Source organism: Scleropages formosus, chromosome 19 (genome assembly GCF_900964775.1).
Source record: "Scleropages formosus chromosome 19, fSclFor1.1, whole genome shotgun sequence".
Lineage (NCBI taxonomy): Eukaryota > Metazoa > Chordata > Actinopteri > Osteoglossiformes > Osteoglossidae > Scleropages > Scleropages formosus.
The window spans coordinates 8582523-8600531 of record NC_041824.1 but is presented as its reverse complement, the minus strand read 5'-3'; the positions used below and the strand labels follow the sequence as shown (position 1 = coordinate 8600531).

Here is an 18009-nt window from a genome sequence, read left to right as displayed (position 1 = left end):
ACAATGCTTTCCACGGTTGCTTCCAGCAACAGGAAGCCAGCGGCAGGAATTGATTTTTAACACATTCTTGCTTTAATTCTTTTTCATGATTGTCTGTGCGCGTCTGTGTGTTTGTCTATGTATGCGTGTGTGTTTCTGTGTGTACATGCGCGTTCATTCTATCGTAAACATCAAAAACATGTACTGAAGTTTTTATTTCACAAAATATTTATTTTTTTGTTATTCATAAAATCAATCTGCTTAATGTACAAAATAAAGTATATTTTCATTACATTACAAGTACTTTGTATTTAACCATGTTTTATTTGCCGATGTTCATTAAGGTTTAAGTATGGTATGCCTGGTGATTATGATAGAATCTATAAAACTGTCTAAAGTAGTGCTTTCAAAGAATGAAACATTAAAGGGCAATGCAAATAATGAATGGCGTGTGCCTTGAATGCACTGTTCTGCTTGTGAAATTTATGGCTAGCAGCTGAACTTAAATATATTAATCCAAATAGCAGACTTGCAAAACTTGGAATATTAATAATACTATGGATGGTCGTTTGGTAATACGTTTTATCTAAGAGGCATAAGAAGCTTTTGCATAAATGAAAGCAGACTTGGGCAATAAACCATATTGTATAATATGAAAATAATTAGACACACATGGTATGTTCATATTTTTGCTTCTCATGGTATTACTGGGATATATTTCACAGAGTCATACATTTATTACGTCTTAGCCTCTAGTTTTGCGCACTGTCAGTTATTAAGCAGGATCAAATGCTACTCGAACAACGTTTTACGTTATTAACAAGCACCAATGTAACATCGTACTAAATGCAAGGCTGTGAGACTGCAGTTTCAATCAGCACATTTTTACAGCAACTAAGTATTCAAGTGTTCAAGACAGAATGATAGCAATAAAAAGGTGTGTGTTTTTTTTTGTGCGTGTCAAAGTCCATGAGTTTTTCTTCGGAATAATTACTTTTTTGATGTTGTGTACAAAGTGGATCAGAGAAAACTTGCAAATTTTCTCAATGAAAATGTTTGGCTTAATTTCCAAGTCCCACCGAAAGGCGAGGAGCTCTAGGTACAGTAGCGGTGACCTTATTCCCAGCGGTCTGTAACTCCTTTGATGCCATAGCGGTGTCATAATGTCATATTTTTTGAAAACCTAGATTGTGGATATGAGTTTAAAAATACTGTCTGAAGTCCAGGAACCCAGATGTCCAGGAATCTTCTTTCCAGTGCTGTGCAGAGCAGCACTAAACCTGTCAAACTGTCCATGAAGTTCTCCCAGGCCCTTGTTGGAGCACCAGGTGGACTCTTGTAACTAGCTGTCATTAATCTTTTATATTGCCGGTTAAGTGCAACATGAATAATTATGCACATCGTGTTGTAATATTTTCTATTTTCATATGAAATCTGAAATGCTTTTTTGTACACAGGTGTTGCTTTCCTTGCATGAAATTAAACGAGTGAAAAAAGGGGGAAATGTTTTGCAAATAACTGCATTTGGTACTCCACTCTACATTATCTTTCATATTGCGTATTTTTATTTTAAACAACTAAGCCAAGTATTTAAATCAAAACAAGCTATTTTTTAGAGTATTTTGAAACGGAACTCTTTTTTTCCCTTCAAGGCACTTCTCAACCTTTGTATTTATGACATGAAAATGACCATAACATACAGTTGTATGAGTGTGCTTTTATTGTATATTACTGCGGACTATTCATAAATAAAATCTGTGCATGAACTTTTTGTTTTATCCTTTTTCTTGCCTTTGTAAGTGTCGTAAAGCGTGAACACCCGCAGCTTGAGCTTCCCGCTGGGCAATTTATTAATTTTTTGTTCAAAGTGAAAAATATTGGTATTTATTTCCTTTACCTGTAGTGCAGAATGTCCACATTACTATTTTATTACGTTATTCACCCGGGCGCCTTGGTCCAAGATGATTTTTAAACTTGATCATCAGTTAGTACACGTTGACGTGCGACCGTTTATTCCGAGTCGGGGTCGCTGCGGTGCGGAGCCTATCCCTGGTTGGCAGGGCACATCCTGCACGAAACATCAGGCCACTAAAGGCAGTCACACACACACTCATTTCCTCAGACACACAGGAATTAAAAGCAATTTAGATTTTGCATCAACTACGTGTCTTAATTTGGACCGTTTGAGGGAACCGGAGACCCGGAGGAAACCCAAGCGCGCACTCTCTTTCTCTGGGAGAGAATGTGCGACTTCATAGCGATTTATCCATTTATACAGCAAAGGTGTTCTCACTGTACCGATTCGGGTTTAAGTCAAGTGCCTGGATCAATTTGGGCACTACAGCAGGAGCGGGATTCGAGCCAAAAATCTTCAGTTTAAGTCAACCGCCCATTACAGAAAAGTACCCATGATGCTATGGGATCGGATGGCATGGCATTTCGCCTCAAGCCAAAAATCCAAGTTCTTCGTTCCCCTTTCGCCACTGTTGAAGTCTGATATATTTCTACCGAATTATTTGTGGTATTTTAATTTAACTGATTTATTTTACAAAATATTAAAGTGTTCTTTTATTATTATTTTTTTTTTTTTTAATTTATTTTGGAGACCAGTCGGGAGCCTGGCTTGACGAGGAGCGCGCGGGAGAGGCCTCGCGCTGGTACAGGAGCGGGGAGGGCGAGGCGTGAAGGAAGGAGTCCGTGTGGAGATTATGGCGGGCTTTGCGGAGACGGAGGTGGACATGGAGATGATGAGGGAGACCATGGAGATGAAGGAGGCGGTCATCTCGTACTTGGACAGGAGCGGAGGACTAGCGCGCCTCGTCCGGGACTGTGAGGCTTTCGGCGGTGAGGCGGGTTCGTCTTCAGTCCGCTAACGCATATAAAAAGCCACAAAGTCGATTTTTGACGTGTTTTTTTTTTTTTTCCATATAATTAATGTTTAATATTGTATGTTAGAGAACCTTTTGTCTCACTTTTAGCTACACTTCTTCTTCTTGCTAGTAGTATTTCTTCAAGAAAACTAGTTTCACGAGTTAACCAACCAATCCGATCATCCAGTTACTTAGTACATCATCATCATCATTATTATTATTATTATTATTATTATTATTATTATTGCAACAAACAGGCCAGTTAGCGACCTCTAAACCCACATAAATAATGTTTTTATCGAACTCAAATGTGTGGCACTTGAGCTTCAGGCAGCTGTTCCTGTACTGCCGGCAGGAGAGAGTCAGGTGCTTGTTGTGTTTCTTCTGTTTTCAAACTCAAAGGCAGTAGTGTCTTATTTTATGAATTTCTTCAGTAATGCTCACCTGTTCATAGGCTCCCAGCAGACCGAGGCCATATGCCGCTTCTGTGTGAGTGTGAGACCCTCCGAGGTGATGGACACGGATGCCCGGCTGGGGGACTGTGTCCTGCACCGTCCCCTCCAAGCCACGGCCCTCTTCCAGTCCGTAAGCTCACACAGGCCCTATAAACACCTACTTTTGTTCTTGTCCGGCGCTGAATTCATATTTTCTTTCTCATTTATTAGGTGTGTTTCCTGGCCATCAAGACTCTGTCCTTGATTAAGAAAATACACACCGAAAACCAGGTAGTGCAACTTATACAAATTCTGATGGGCAGTGTGCTGTAAAGCTTGGTTAGGAAGAGTCTGGTGATGCATTGGGGCAGCAGATGGTGTAGTGGTTAAAGCCACTGCTTCTGGACTTACTTGGGTTGCAGGTTTGAACCCCACCTCTGCAGTTTGGCCCGCTCTTCTTTTGTAAACTGCTCCATTCCTCCCAGATTTGAAGGGTACTTTCTCCCAAGTTTTGAATTTTAAAAAAAAAAAAAAAAAAAAAAAAAAAAGGTTTTGTAATCTTAACGGTGAAATAAAGAATTGTGAAGACCAAATATTTCGGTAAATTTCAGATGATTTTCTAGAAAATTATGAGTTCTTCGTAGAAATTGCATGGTACCAATATTTTTGCATCTCTAAGTAACTTAATGGTTTGAGATGGTTTAGAGAAAAGCATCAGCTAAATGAATAAATGTAATATATGAACATAGGGAGAAAAGAAGAACCTCTGGTCACAGTTTTATGCATCGGTCACATTCTGAGATTGGTGTCAACAGTTTCACGGTAACATGGCATTTCTCTCTCCCTGTTCAAGGTGAATGTGGTGCTGAGGCTGGTGAACTTGCCACCACTCCCCGGGTACTCGCTGGATCTCTGTGAGTTCCCGCGTGGGTATGGTCCCATGCGTCCCCTCCTTGTGGAGGGACTGGTGGTGGCCATGACCCGTATCACCAAGTACACTCAAGGGGCCCGGTTCCTCTGCACAGAGGCCACCTGCCCCTGCTCCACAGGTAATTTGGCATCAGCGAATGACAGATATGTTGACACATTGAAAAATGCTGCATGATCTCTCAGAGAAGCACAGTGGCAGTGGCCCCAGAGCTGTCCATGTGTGGCCAGTAATGTTCCAGTTCCCCAACACACCCAGCAGACTGCCACTTAAACACTTCATAACTCCATCCTTCACCCCGTGTGGTTGGCGGCAAACGGTTTACTGAGCACAGCATCAGCAGAGTCTGTACTGCCAGGGGGCCAGATGCCAAAATGGTCAAAATGGCTACCAGATGCTGAGTTGAAAGAGAGGCTTTGATCTTTCGCCCACTCTTTCATTTACAGTCGCAAATTAGCATGTTAAAGAGAATAGCAGGCTAGTTCATAAATATGACATGTCTTAAATAACTGAAAGACTAATAGCAGTATTTTACGCACTGATCTGTCAATATTTGTGCAAGAGTTTAATGCTCTTCAGCTGGGTTTTTGTGCCCTGATCATGAGCAGCAGCCCACTGTGTTGCTTTTATTCCAGATGAGTTCTTATTTCATTTCAGTGGCCAATTGATTTCTGACTGTAGAACTGATGTATCCTTGCATTTATATAGATATTTTAGAGGTATGTTTGCATTGATAAAAGAATAAGTATTTAAATAAATATGTCTAGATGTTAGGGGGGGCGCAGTGGCGCAGTGGGTTGGACTGGGTCCTGCTCTCCAGTGGGTCTGGGGTTTGAGTCCCGCTTGGGATGCCTTGCGACAGACTGGCGTCCCGTCCTGGGTGTGTCCCCTCCCCCTCTGGCCTTACGCCGCGTTGCCGGGTTGGCTCCGGCTCCCCGCGACTCCGTATGGGACAAGCAGTTCAGAAAGTGTGTGTGTGTGTCTAAATGTTTACTTGTTCCTCTAAAATGAATAACATTGACATTAACTGACAATGAATGCATTTATGTTTACAGTTGAATTAGTGGCCTTAAAACAGTTCTGTGCCCTGCTTTACATGTGATTTGCTCCATATTTTGTAACAGCCTAATCAAGTCTTATTAATTAAAAGATACTTGTAACTATACTCATTTGTCCCTTACTTTAAAAAAAGAGGGTACAGAGCATTGCTGTGGATATATAACATGACATTTTTAATTATATGATTGGGAGGAGATATGTGATAGCAAAGAGTATACAAGCCAACAACGGTCTACTGTCATTGACCTGTCATTGTGCTTCCCCTGTTCTGACCCCTTCAGGGTTTCACCACATCCGAGTGCATGCCCCAGGGGCTACGGAGTCCGCCACAGTGAGAAGTGATTTCACCTGCAAGCTGTGCTCCTCACCGCTCGTAGAGGATGTGAAGTTCAGGGTCCTTGGGGGTAGGAGAACTCAGAAAAATAAATCAGTATGAACAGAGAGCAGGTCGCATGGTAATAATAGAAGTAATCAGCTCCTAATGGAATGATTGGGGATCGAGTCCAGCTTCCATTGTAGCACTATTGAGCAAAGTACTAATGCTGAATTTTTCCAGTTAAAATGACTCAACTGTATAAACAGTTAAATAATTGTATGTAGATAAGTGTGTTTAAAAAACTTTGTTGTTTATAAAATTGTAAGTTACTTTAGGGAAAAGTGTCAGCTAAATGTAAAATGTAAATAATAATGACTTCTCATTAGTGTTCCTCAGTATTTTCTAACTGCAACTTAAGAAACATTTAGATACAATTGTTCTAATAATGACTCCTTGTGTGATAATCATGGCATACATTTGTCAAGATATGAGAATTTCCCCGGTTAATTTTTCCTTTTAAAATTAGGGTTTAGTGACATGAAAAACATCTGTTTTTATGTGCTGAGCTGCCAAATGACAGTTAAGCACACCTAAAAAGGAGAGTGTGACACCAGCATAATTCCATTCTCTTCCCCAGTGTTTACAGCTCATAACTGTTAAAATTGCTCTGTTGTGTGGATGGGTTTATGGTTTAAGTAGCTTGGTGATATGTTTCACATTAAGTCGCCTTGGAAAAGGTGTCAGTTAAATGTAAATGAATAATAAGTAGAAGAAATTGATAAAGGTCTGTCTTAAACTTTTTATTCATTTTTGCTTTGGCGTTATAAACAAAAACCGCAAGAAGTCTTTTAGTCGAAATTGTAAAATGTAGGGCCGGTGTACATAGAGAGCCTCTACTGGAAAATAACTAAATTCCTGAAGGACTGTGTTTATGACTGGTGCCATTCCAATCTTTTTAACCTGACTTTAATGTCACATTTGGATGGTAATCACCTATTTTATTTATAGAAGCATTTTCTAGTACTTTCTTCATAACTTAGCAGTATTAACTAAGTACATTGTACAAAGAGTGATAATCTTCCACTTCATACCTCATTATTGAAAACATTATCCAAATAATTGTGTCAACTGTGTGCCGATAAAGAAGGGAAAATGATGGGATAAAATCAATGACCACTTTGCAGGTCTTTGTCACCACTGGTCCATTGAGAGTTTTGCAGTTGGGTCATCTGTGCGGTCTATCCTTTTTCTTACTTCTGAAACAGACAAGCAGCTGGTAGAGGTAATTCATGCAAGTGCTGTGGATGTCTTGGGTGTCCAGCCCCCCTGTTCTGTGAGGTTCCAGTCTGTGACCTTGTTCCTGAGAGGTGGGTTTGCAGTACCACTTTTGTGGTTACTCCTAGGCTTTAGCTACATAAGAATGACCTTACTTAAACAGTATTTTATTGTACTTCAGTAGCTGTAATGTCTCAGAGTATCTAGGGACAGGTCTGTCCAATTGAATTTTGTCTAGACATGGAATTTTTTGCAGATTTTTTCTTGTAGAAAAAAATAAATAGCAATTAAGACATTGTGTAGGCTGTGTTTGTTTCAATAGATCTAAATGTGTAGAAAATTGAAATGTTAAGAATAGCTTTGTAACAGTTAATTTTGTTTCCAAATGTTTAGATGAACTGTGCAACTCAATGAAAATTGGCAGGCTGTACAGAGTGGTGGGGATCCCAGCATACGTTCACCAATGGCCACATGTCATTTGGAGTGTAGAGGCCAGCAGCATACAGCCATGGGGGCCAAAACGTAATTCCTCATGCAGTTTGTGGCTCAGTAGCAGTCCCCAGCATTCGTTCATGTGATGCAAGTTGTCACGGTTACTGTCCTCAGGTTCCGGGATTGTCAGTGGTAACTTCCGGTCCTTGCTGGCAGCCACTGCCTGCTCACCTTGGAGGTTCTCAGCTGTTGTGTCAAACATGTTTGGGTCACCTGTGGTTCCACCTGGATACTTCAGCACCTTGAAGCTGTGTCTGCTGCTGAGCTTGGTGCAGACCGAGGGGGACGACGCTCACCCATTCCACCACCTGGATGTTCTGGCTCTCACCAATGACTCTCTTGTCATAGACAGGTGTGCCATTAACTTATGCACAGTAAATATGTATCCATGTGACTGTCACCTCCATTTGGTCATTGAATTTATTGTCTCAGTTCAGCATTTACAATGCTCTTATTCAGTGCAAGGGGGCAGTGAATGTGTAATCCTTACATTCACTTTCCCCCTACTCTCTTTTACGCAACAAATTTGCCGATGCCACGGGGACTAAGTGCTGATAGGAGGAGTGTTGTAGTGCAGCCAGTAATTTGGGGAAGTCGAACACACTTGCAAACACGAGCTGATGGATCCCTCCCATAACAAAATTGTCAAGTTTGTTTTGTTGCCAGAAGCTCCTGCTTGTAAACTTGTTCACCTGGTTTTAAAAATCGTGTTAAAGTGATTTCTTTTTCACTGTCAATCAGGCTGATGACCTACGGCCTGGGCCTTGCAAGTCGGGGGATACGACACCAAGTGACAAGGGAGATACAAGCCTCGCTGTCTGAAGATGCGCATGGCGCTGGCACTGCCAACATCCATGGTGGTGATGCATTGCTGGCCAGTGGGGGCATCTGCCTGCTGGGGGACTTGGCTATCTACAGGAAGGATAAGATAGATGCACTCCAGTCAGGTGTGGTAACCATCATTGTTGTACACCTGGGGCCTGTCTGCCTTCACCTCAGCTGCTGACCTCCACTGCTCTTGTTCACCTAGCATTGGAGACGAGGACTGCGACTGTTTTCATCCCAGGGAAGAAGTACGGGGAGGATGCCTGCCAACAGCTCTCGTTCCAAATCCAGTGCAACTTCTGGGCTCTAGATGATGTTGCCACTCCTACCAAGAGAGTCTTTAAAGGCAACAGTGGTGTAGTGGGCTCAGTGGTGTGTGTGTACACAATTTCACTTTCAGGGTCTCAAAGTATATAGTAGTGGCCATCTAACGTTCCTACTGTGCCTTTTGAGCATTTGTAACACTTTTGTATTTTATATATCATCAATAGAAGGAAAATTTTCAAAATCTCTCGCTATCCTAAAAGAATATATACTCAGATATCACACACACACACACACACACACACACACACATTTTCTGAACCGCTTGTCCCATAGGGGGTCGCGGGGAACCGGACCCTACCCGGCAACACAGGGCGTAAGGCCGGAGGGGGAGGGGTCACACCCAGGACGGGACGCCAGTCCGTCACAAGGCACCCCAAGCAGGACTCGAACCCCAGACCCACCGGAAAGCAAGACCCGGTCCAACCTGCTGCGCCCCCCCCCCCATACTCAGATATCAAAGGACATTAAATTCTTTTCCAGAATATTTTATAGATTTTTTTTTTTCCCCCCTCCAGTTTTTCAAAAAAAAAAAATAAAAAATAAACACTGAATATGTCACTACCAAATGTGTGATGTTTGTTCTGTCTAGGAAATGGGCTTGGTTCCTGCACAGATCGCGGAGGCCTTTGGGCTGGTGATTCAGTGCCGCAGTGATCGTTATCAGTTTCCTCTGACCATCCACACTCTAAGACAGGCTGTCACACCTGGGGAACCCCTGTATCCTGCCTGCATGCAGTTCACAACACAAGACTACCAAGAGGTACATCTCACACACACAAGTGGTTTCTTAAACAGAACCTACTATCTCTAGTTTCAGTGTTTGTAAAGAAAGGAAAAATAGTCAGGTTGAAGGTTTACATCCTGTATGAATGTTTGTGCCTATGGTGCAAAATAAAAAGTCTTACTAGATATAAAGTTGCAATAATTAAATGGTGAAATAATGATTAATGTGAATTCTTTCTAGCAGATGAAGTTGGGTATGTTCAGTCAGTCTGAATACTGAATGCATGGGGTTATACACTGTTCAAATGCACTGAACAGAACGACTTTATGTTTTGTACTTACACCCCCACCCCTGGCCCAGCTCCTTGCTTATGCAAGAGGGCTGCAGGTAGAACTCAGCCCCCAGGCAGAGAAGATGATACATGGTTACTACATGGCCAGTCGCAGGGTTCGCTCCATGCTGTCCGTCACATCACTCAGACTCCTGTAAGCAATGCAGCGTTTCTCTTACACACACACTCTGCCACAGCAGTATTTGGGGAATCTAGCTTAAAAATTGCTTCTTTTTTCTAATGCAGTTTATTTCTACAGTTGAGAAACAACACTGAAACGACTATTAGGCCTTGGTTCTCATTTGTGATCGCTTGAATATTTTATGTTTTTAATTCAGTCTGTTTTCTGCCACTAGGTGGAGTATTTTGATAGTTCATTGGAAATGTTTCATAAAATTGATTTGAAAAAGGCAGTTAATAGTTATATTAACCATTTTGAAAAAGTGGCTTTTTAGACTGGTTAAAGTTCATTTAAAATAGGTTTGTTTCTAGAAATTATATGATTTGAAGAGAGTATAATAGAAATTTCAGTACAGTTTTGAGTTTAGTCACAACCAGCTGAACTTAGCTTAGACAATGTGTAGAGTGCACTGGTCTATCCATTATTTACCTTGGTCCAAAGTCAGTTGCAGTCTTAGGTTTGTACACTAAGCTATTAATTTATAACATTTATACAGCTCAGTAATTTGTACTGAACCCATTCAGCTTAGGGGTACAATAAAATTTGAACCCCGGTTCTTCAGTTCATAGCTCTAACCATAATTATACTTCTCTCTGTCCCAACCTAACCCATGGATACTAGGATCTCGCTGGCGGAGGCACACAGCAAACTGAGTCTGAGGACCAAGGTCCTGCAGGAGGATGCTGTGTTAGCTGTGTTGTTGTGTGAGGCTACATTGACTCTGAAGTATGGTGAGCTAATTCCGCAACTGCACTATCTCTCAATTTATTTTCAGACTTTGGAATGCTCCTGTTTCCTAAACAAAACACACTAGCAGCAAACCATGGACATACTGGTCTTTTGTGGACATGCACTGTTAATTTCCTTTACCTTTTCAGCTTGATTGCTCATCTTCAAGTTGTTTTCAATGGGCTCTAATGTACAGACTGGTTAAGGGGGTGTTTCTAGGGGTAACCCTTGTCAGCAGGTATGGCAGAAATATCTAGCACCCAGTTTTGCTGGGGGTTGCAGGTGCTTCTGCGCTTGTCCTTCCTCCTGATGCCCTGTTTCCCTGTGCCCTCCATGATGTGGAATCCCTGCATAGGAGGGATGTGGCCCTTCAGCAGCTACAACAACAGATCCTGAAGTTTGTATACAGTTATGCTCCAGACAGCACCAGTTACACCGCTAAGGAATAGTCGAAAAAAAAAGCCTCTGCTGTCCACTAGGTGGCAGTAGTTCCCCTCAGCTATCAAACGGGACATTCGATACCCTGGAATATTTGAAGCTACTGGTGAATGCGTTACACAAGTTCACAAATTACCATTTAACTTGAGGTAACGGATATTTATAAGAATTTTAGCTGTTCTCATTATACAACTTTAATACACTTGTGGGACTAGCTTTACCATTTTAACTTCCTTTTAACTTGAACTCCAGGTGATAGAGAGAATGAATGTGCAAGTGCAGTTTGATAGGGAATATTTCCTTAAAGTGGGCAATAATTGTAGTTGCAATTTTGTCTACTTGTGCCGGTAATTTAGACCGTATTAAAGACCAACAAATAAAACAGATTTAAATACAAAAGGATTTATTGTGCATCAAAATACTTTCACAATTCTGTACATTTCTACACAATTTCTTGTAACACACACACACACACACACACACACACACACACACACACACACACACTTTCAGAACCACTCGTCCCATACAGGGTCACGGGGAACCGGAGCCTAACCCGGCAACGCATGGCGCAAGGCCGGAGGGGGAGGGCACACACCCAGGACGGGACGCCAGTCCGTCGCAAGGCACCCCAAGTGGGACTCGAACCCCAGACCTACCGGAGAGCAGGACTGTGGTCCAACCCACTGCGCCGCCGCCACCCGGGTAACAAAATACAACTACTACTAAATGCATTCTAAACTGAGTGTACTGACTGAAGAAAATTTTGTATTAGTCTGACAAACTCAAGGAGTACCACTGTAATTTTGTAAGTCTTCAATTAAACCAGAAATTTTCATGCCATTTTGTTTCCACCGCATCCTATAAAACAAAAAAGGAAAACAACCTTAGCATTCATGACACTTCAGAGATGTAATTTTAAAAAATAGTGGCCATCATTCAAGACCATAAGTGTTCTGGTTGCTAGAAACTCAGACCTGTAGTGTCAGCATCCCAAATTTGGTCTGCTGGGTAAACGGCAAACAGTATGAAATCATCACAGCTCCAGCAACACAGATCATGTAAAATGCATGTGCAGATACTCACCCTGTTGAACAAGCAGCGGCAGTCAGTCCTCTGGTGCGATGCTTTGCTCCACTCTACTGGTTTTTGTTGTCTACGAAACATAAAATGTTTAAAAAAAAAAGTCACAGTTGGTAAAGGCCACAAAAAACAACAAAGTGCTAAAGTGCAAGATCCTTCAGGTAATCAATTCAGCTCATGTGTTGTTCAGTAATAAGTTAAAATAAAATAAAAATTTAACAAAACAGCAGAACTCATGTGTGCAAATCTGAACACAGACAGTTGTCAACAAAAGCACCCTGACAGAAAAGCCTCACATTCAGCTTACCACAAAGTGTAAAACAAACTCCAGAAAGTTTCAGAGCTTCATCCTTGATCTCAGCCTGTATCTCCTGATAGGGGAAGAGTGGGGGGGGAAAAAAAAAATAGAATTAACTACAAATCAAAAGGTTTTATACAGTGCTCTTAATGCTACCACTGGAGTCTCAGATATTTGTACTATCACCACATGGTTTGGTCTGATGGGTAAACGGCAAACACGAATATCATCACTTCTCCAGCCATCGGTGGGGGGGGAAAAAAAAAAAAAAAAAAAATCAGCCCATTGAGCAGTAACACACACGGTTACCTTAAATCAGCCATTTACTATAAGACTGACAGGTAAGCAGCAATAACTTCTCTGCTGGTCTTCATCTGCTTGCAGATCACTGCTGGACCTGAAAGAAAAAGCAGCCACATGAGCTACAGCCAGATTAAAGTGAAAGAGACACACAGCGAATATTACTGGGAACTCAGAAGGTCAGTGTCAGCACACCGGTGTGGTCTGATGGGTAAACGGCAAAAGCAGTGAATAATCATCGCAGTTCCAGCAGTGCACGTGGCCACAGCGATCGGACACATTCACATGATTACGACGTAGCTCTTTACTTACGTTACTAGGTCTACTAGGTCAACACGTTGTGCCCAAACGCCCATACTTCAGAGGGAAATGAAAAGGAGCCTCTAGTCTCAGCGGTTAGCTGTGAACAACAAAAACTGTCACTTTATTATATTTTGATTTAGGGAAGTCAAGACGAAGCAAGCAGGCAAACGCCGTCCCTTTCCAAACACTACGGAAGCCGGTGAAGTAAGAGAGCGCGCACGTGTCTGGTTCGTCTTTAATAAAGCAGAGCAGCGCGTGTCCCTTCAGCCACCACGTGGCCCCACTCTCTTCGTGGCCATGATTGATTGTCACTTCTTAGATCCCTGTGTTCATCGACATTTACCGCAACCACGGCACAAAACGCCGTTAACAATTATACTTGGAATAAGTTAACTCATAACAGACGCACACTTCTCAAAGATAATTACCTAAATGCAGAGTTCAGAAGGAAGTAGTATAGTAAGGCAGACTTTAAATTCGCCATACGTGATTAGAAATATTTCAGTGTACAGTCAATTCTGGTTTTCGTTTTTAAAACATCACAACTACAAAAACCAGCGATCATGAACGATACACGTACCTCACACACTCCCATAGTGAAAGACACTCGCCAGCGATCACCGTGCAGCTCCGCAATGCTGCTCCACTGGTAAACTGCAGTGATTGGATGAAAAGGACGTCGAGCACGTCGACGCATGCGCAGTTCTCCTGGTTTGGACACGTCTTTGCACTTGCGTGGTTTTGCCAGTTGTACCCGCTGACGCATGCGCATAGCGTGTCCTCTGGCCTCGCGGACAGTGCAGTGGCGGAGCGCAGGGCAGAAGATCAACGTAAGGAGTCACATGCTTCGCCTTATTTTAGTAAGATAGTCGTTATTCTTTTTTAAATTCAATGAAGGAATATTGGGCAGTAGATATACCTTTTGTTGTCAGTAGGCTTTAACTGCAGTTTCAGTGTATTCTTGCTCTTCTGACACACTGTAAAACTTGAAAAAGTGAATGTAACTCACTTATTAATTAAATGTCATTCATTGTAATAAATTATATTATGGTGCTTATTAAGGGGTTATCAATTATATTAAGGGATTATTAATCATAACGGGTCCCATGTAGTCTACAGTATACCAATGTGTCATAAATACACATTAGTAGTGACTAGTACAGCAGTTTTACAGTAGATGTTTTACATTTAAGGCAGTGTAATCAACAGGTTACCAACAGAAATGACACCTTCAGTGCAAAATTACAACTGAGCATTCTGAAAGAAATATATTCGCACAAGAACCACTCAGCATTTGCTTGAGTCTACCAGGTTTCATTAAAATACAATTCTGGCAGTGTGAAAAGCACAGAACAGGCCCACTCTGTGAAATAATCTCTGTATGTTAGAAGCGTTTTGGAATTATTCATTCCCCAAATATGGTGTCATCTGACATATTTAAAACATTAATGAGAACAAAATAAATTTGTAATTTCTTTCAGCAGCTACGTTAGAGGCTCTTGGTGTTATATCATTTTGTTTTTCTTATGAAAAACATTGCTTTCATTTGTTATACATGATGATTTAGCACAAGAAAGGTAAATACGTTGTTAGACAAGTCAGCAGCTGAAGCATTAGTTCATTACAGATGTGTACAGCTGTTCACATGAATAAAGAGCACACGAGATCATTTTCTGTCGCTATAGATAGGACACTCCTTTCAAATGACAAATACTGAGTTATACACATGTGCATCTAACTGCAAAGGTTTTAAGTGCATAACCGACTGGTCAGTCTTTAAACACACACTAACTAATAATGGAAGTATCAAGTAGTTCCTGAAGAATTTTTAACTCACAGAGTAACCAACACCCTAAACCACTATGGATACTTAATGATGTTTCAAAAGTATATGACATTTCAGTACTGAGCATATTCAGTCTAAAACAATTGCATGTGCTAATCTGTACCATGAATTGATGAAGTGAATTTAAATTATACCAGTGATATTAATGATATAGTTTTTTTAATACATTTGGGTTATATAGTAAGTAGACATCATAAAGTTCAGTTGAATGTGTTACACTGTACAAACATGCATAGAGGAAACATTATTAATAATGTACGGCAGCTTCCAAATGAAATTGCAGGAGCTACTTGAGTCCTGTGGTATTTAATGGTATTTCACATTAGAGAGTTGAGAGGACAGTCCGGTGTGTGCAAGGTTCATGTGTGAGGTGTAGATGAGGATTGGCTTTGGCTCGAGCTCTCGGTCTGTCCTGAGCTGTTCATAAACTGTCCAGTAGCCCCAGTGTACAGCCTGGTTCGCATGGGCCATTTCTGCAAGAACATAAATGATAAATCACCATGAGATACAACTTATAAAAGGAGCCACTCAGTTCTGTGTTTTATACCCTGTGTGGTGTTCTGCACAGGTCAGTACTGAAGCAGTAAAATCCTTGTATAAGACATCAAACTGTTCTCCTTCCAGCAAACAGTTATGTTTTTATCCGATTGCATTTGTATAAATAGAACCTAAAGACAAACCATTACCAGCAAACCATCATTAATGACGGATTCACTTTTACTTTTCCATTACTGAAGACAAACAAAATGTGGCTGTGTAAAGGAAAAAGGGTCAGATTCAGTCATGAAAGTATTTGACAATTTATGAAACATGAAAACGGATATTATTATTATTATTATTATTATTATTATCACAGTGTGATACCATTGTCCAGTAGGCGCTCGTACCGTTAACACGGGACTTTTCTCAGAATAATAAAGCAATGAAAGGACAGAGTGCGGAGCAATACACACTTTGACGGGGTGCAGGTATCCCTCTGCTCTGACGGAGCGCAGCACGTCGCACTGTCTCGCGCTTCCCTGCCCTCCCACGTCGCCCTCCTGCAGGGTCCTGGTCAGGTGGGCGATGTAGGTGGTGGCCAGCAGCAGCACGTCCAGCTTGGACAGCTTCGTGTCCGGCGGCACCGAGGGCAGTGTCCTCTGGAGCTCCAGGAAGGCGAGTCTCAGGGTCTGCACTCTGCTGCGCTCCCGCGCTGCGTTCGCTCCGGCCGGGCGGCCTCTGAGTCCCGCGGGGGGTCCCCTGGGGCGGCCGTCAGCACCGCGGGGGTCCTTCGTTGGTGTCCCCCGGGCGCTTCTGGGATCCATGCGGAGGAGAGGCCAGCCTCGAACCTGCGCGAGTCACGAGCAACCTATTTTATAGAGTCCCAGTTCGAATCCCACCTCCCGCTGCTGTAGCTCTGTCGAACAAGGTAGTTACCCTCAGTTAATACAGTAAAAATTTCCCTGTTGTGTAAATGGCTAAATAAGTGCAAGGCTGATTATATAACATCGCAAATGTTAAATCAACAACACAGCATTATTATTATTATTATTATTATTATTATTATTACCAAGCCACCCTTCGGTTTTGTATAGGACTCATAACAGCTTTTTTATTGTCTTTTTGTACCACGTACTTTCTTCTTTTTTTTTCTATTTCCTATCAATTTCCAACTCACCCTCGCTGATTTTTAAACCATTAGTAAAGGGTAATTAACAATTTAATAATTAGTTACGCTGGAAACAAAGTAGAAAGAGAGGCTGTAGTCGAACAAGACCGGGCGATTCTTTTGAATGAACTGCACTCAGTAGGAGCTGATTATTTCGGTTCGCGAACGTTCAGAACCCACCCGCCGGCACGTGCGGATCTCACGTCCTCTTGGCTCGAGCCGCGGCGGCGGGTCTGGCGCTCGCGCCGAAGGGGGTCTTTATAAGCGCGGGTTCGCGGGACGGTGCGCAGCTCGCACCTGAGCCATGAATGTGCGGGTCTCGGAGCCTCTCGTCTCATGGAAAAATAAAAGAATAATAATAATGAAAAAAAGAAGCGGAGGCTCTTTCACTGCAGTACAGTTAAAAGAAGTGCGCGCAGCGCAGCGGCAGTTGGACGCGTAAAAGTGGCATTTTATAGATGTGAACCACACTATGGAACTTTGAGCTTTCATGAAGCACTTATTAAAATTAATGCAGTTACTGTCTGACTATGAAATATCTTATTTGTGGAATATGTTCCCCCTCTAGTTTGTACAAGATAATCACCAATATAATATAATTGTTTGTACCCAGATAAACTCATTATGAATGATGAAAATACGCGCTGTGTGTGTGTAACCTAAACCGGGGTACCTCGGATGTGAAGTGTGTAAAACAGTGTAATGTGGCTGGGACTCCGCTCCCCCCCAACCCGGGTTTAATCATAAGAAACAGCTAATAAATAAACGCCAAACTTTGCAATCATCGGACCAAATCGAGGAAATTCTTGCGAGACTCAAATGAATCACTGTAATTTCCAAAGGCCGCAGACCGAGATGTTTGCACATGAATGGAATTATTCATAAAGTGTGTATCTCGGGCTGCTCTAATAAACGTTGTTTTTCTAAGGATGGAGTAACACAGTTGCTCCGGGCCACTCATTAAGAGGCGAAGCACGAGAGGTTAAGAAAGCTCGCGGCCCTAATGACCGAAGCCCGCATCTCGCAGGCTTCCTGGGGGGCTTCGCTTTCGGAGGACCACCGCAAAGGCGCGCGGGGAGCCCACGGCCTGCTGGGACACACTGGGCCATTTATAATGCCCGGAAAAGCTCAGCGTCCGTCGTGGGGGGTAAGCGGTCACGAACGGGTTAATGGGATCCCTTACATTGCAGCTTCAAGGAGATGTTTGTGAGCGCGCGCGGAAAGGAACAACGTAACTCGTTGAAAGTTCTACCACTACGGTGTTATTTAATAAGCGAACCCCTTTTTTCTAGTGCAGCTTTCAGTGTTCGTCAGCTTTACTAAGATTTACCTCTTTGTACCGCATTGACTTGACACAGGGTACTACAGCAGGCGTGGGATTCGAACCAAGAAACTTCATGTTGCCAGAGAACAGCCCTGACCAGGACAGTACCCGTTGGCCCCGCTATAGTATTGTTTTATAATTTTTAATGCTCCTAAATCTTTTTATCAAGTTAAATCAGATTATGATTGTAATAAAAACATGTAAGCAGGGAAATGCGCAAAATATAACAATTTTAGGAAGCACAATTTCGCTAAATGTTAAATGTGTGCATATAACTTCAACTAAATTCACTGCAGTGT

General features: G+C 42.1%; 2 protein-coding genes and 1 long non-coding RNA gene across 3 annotated transcripts; 1 reads left to right on the top strand and 2 right to left on the bottom strand.

The window, feature by feature from the left end:
* The first annotated feature begins 2594 nt into the window (after positions 1 to 2594).
* mcmdc2 (minichromosome maintenance domain containing 2) lies at positions 2595 to 10964 on the top strand. The gene is made up of 14 exons (XM_018741109.2): positions 2595 to 2823; positions 3304 to 3434; positions 3515 to 3574; positions 4137 to 4332; positions 5552 to 5674; positions 6852 to 6953; positions 7255 to 7383; positions 7468 to 7705; positions 8095 to 8300; positions 8384 to 8550; positions 9095 to 9265; positions 9590 to 9714; positions 10363 to 10472; positions 10753 to 10964. The coding sequence occupies exons 1-14, from the start codon at positions 2688 to 2690 to the stop codon at positions 10917 to 10919; spliced, it is 2061 nt and encodes a 686-aa protein (XP_018596625.2). The 5' UTR covers positions 2595 to 2687; the 3' UTR covers positions 10920 to 10964.
* A 577-nt stretch (positions 10965 to 11541) lies between these two features.
* Positions 11542 to 13541, bottom strand: LOC108927686 (uncharacterized). The gene is made up of 6 exons (XR_001965605.2): positions 13473 to 13541; positions 12902 to 12989; positions 12599 to 12686; positions 12299 to 12362; positions 11995 to 12064; positions 11542 to 11769 (listed from the first exon to the last, which is right to left on the bottom strand). It is a non-coding gene; the product is annotated as an uncharacterized LOC108927686 (long non-coding RNA).
* Positions 13542 to 14918: 1377 nt separating this feature from the next.
* LOC108927635 (transcription factor 24-like) lies at positions 14919 to 17171 on the bottom strand. Its single transcript, XM_029246468.1, has 4 exons — positions 17161 to 17171; positions 16567 to 16683; positions 15692 to 15956; positions 14919 to 15211 (listed from the first exon to the last, which is right to left on the bottom strand). Exons 1-4 carry the CDS (start codon positions 17169 to 17171, stop codon positions 15098 to 15100), a joined length of 507 nt encoding a protein of 168 aa, XP_029102301.1. The 3' UTR covers positions 14919 to 15097.
* Between the last annotated feature and the right edge of the window lie 838 nt (positions 17172 to 18009).

What these genes read in the sequence shown, in the direction of transcription:
- LOC108927635 (XM_029246468.1), bottom strand. An exon ending in AGATCCGCACGTGCCGGCGG is followed by an intron (nt 15,957 to 16,566) that starts GTGGGTTCTGAA and finishes CGCGGGACTCAG; the next exon opens with AGGCCGCCCGGCCGGAGCGA. An exon ending in GATACCTGCACCCCGTCAAA is followed by an intron (nt 15,212 to 15,691) that starts GTGTGTATTGCT and finishes ATGTTCTTGCAG; the next exon opens with AAATGGCCCATGCGAACCAG.
- mcmdc2 (XM_018741109.2), top strand. Translation starts at nt 2,688, where the DNA reads ATGGCGGGCTTTGCGGAGACGGAGGTGGACATGGAGATGATGAGGGAG. An exon ending in ACAGCCATGGGGGCCAAAAC is followed by an intron (nt 7,384 to 7,467) that starts GTAATTCCTCAT and finishes TACTGTCCTCAG; the next exon opens with GTTCCGGGATTGTCAGTGGT. An exon ending in GTGGTGTAGTGGGCTCAGTG is followed by an intron (nt 8,551 to 9,094) that starts GTGTGTGTGTAC and finishes TGTTCTGTCTAG; the next exon opens with GAAATGGGCTTGGTTCCTGC.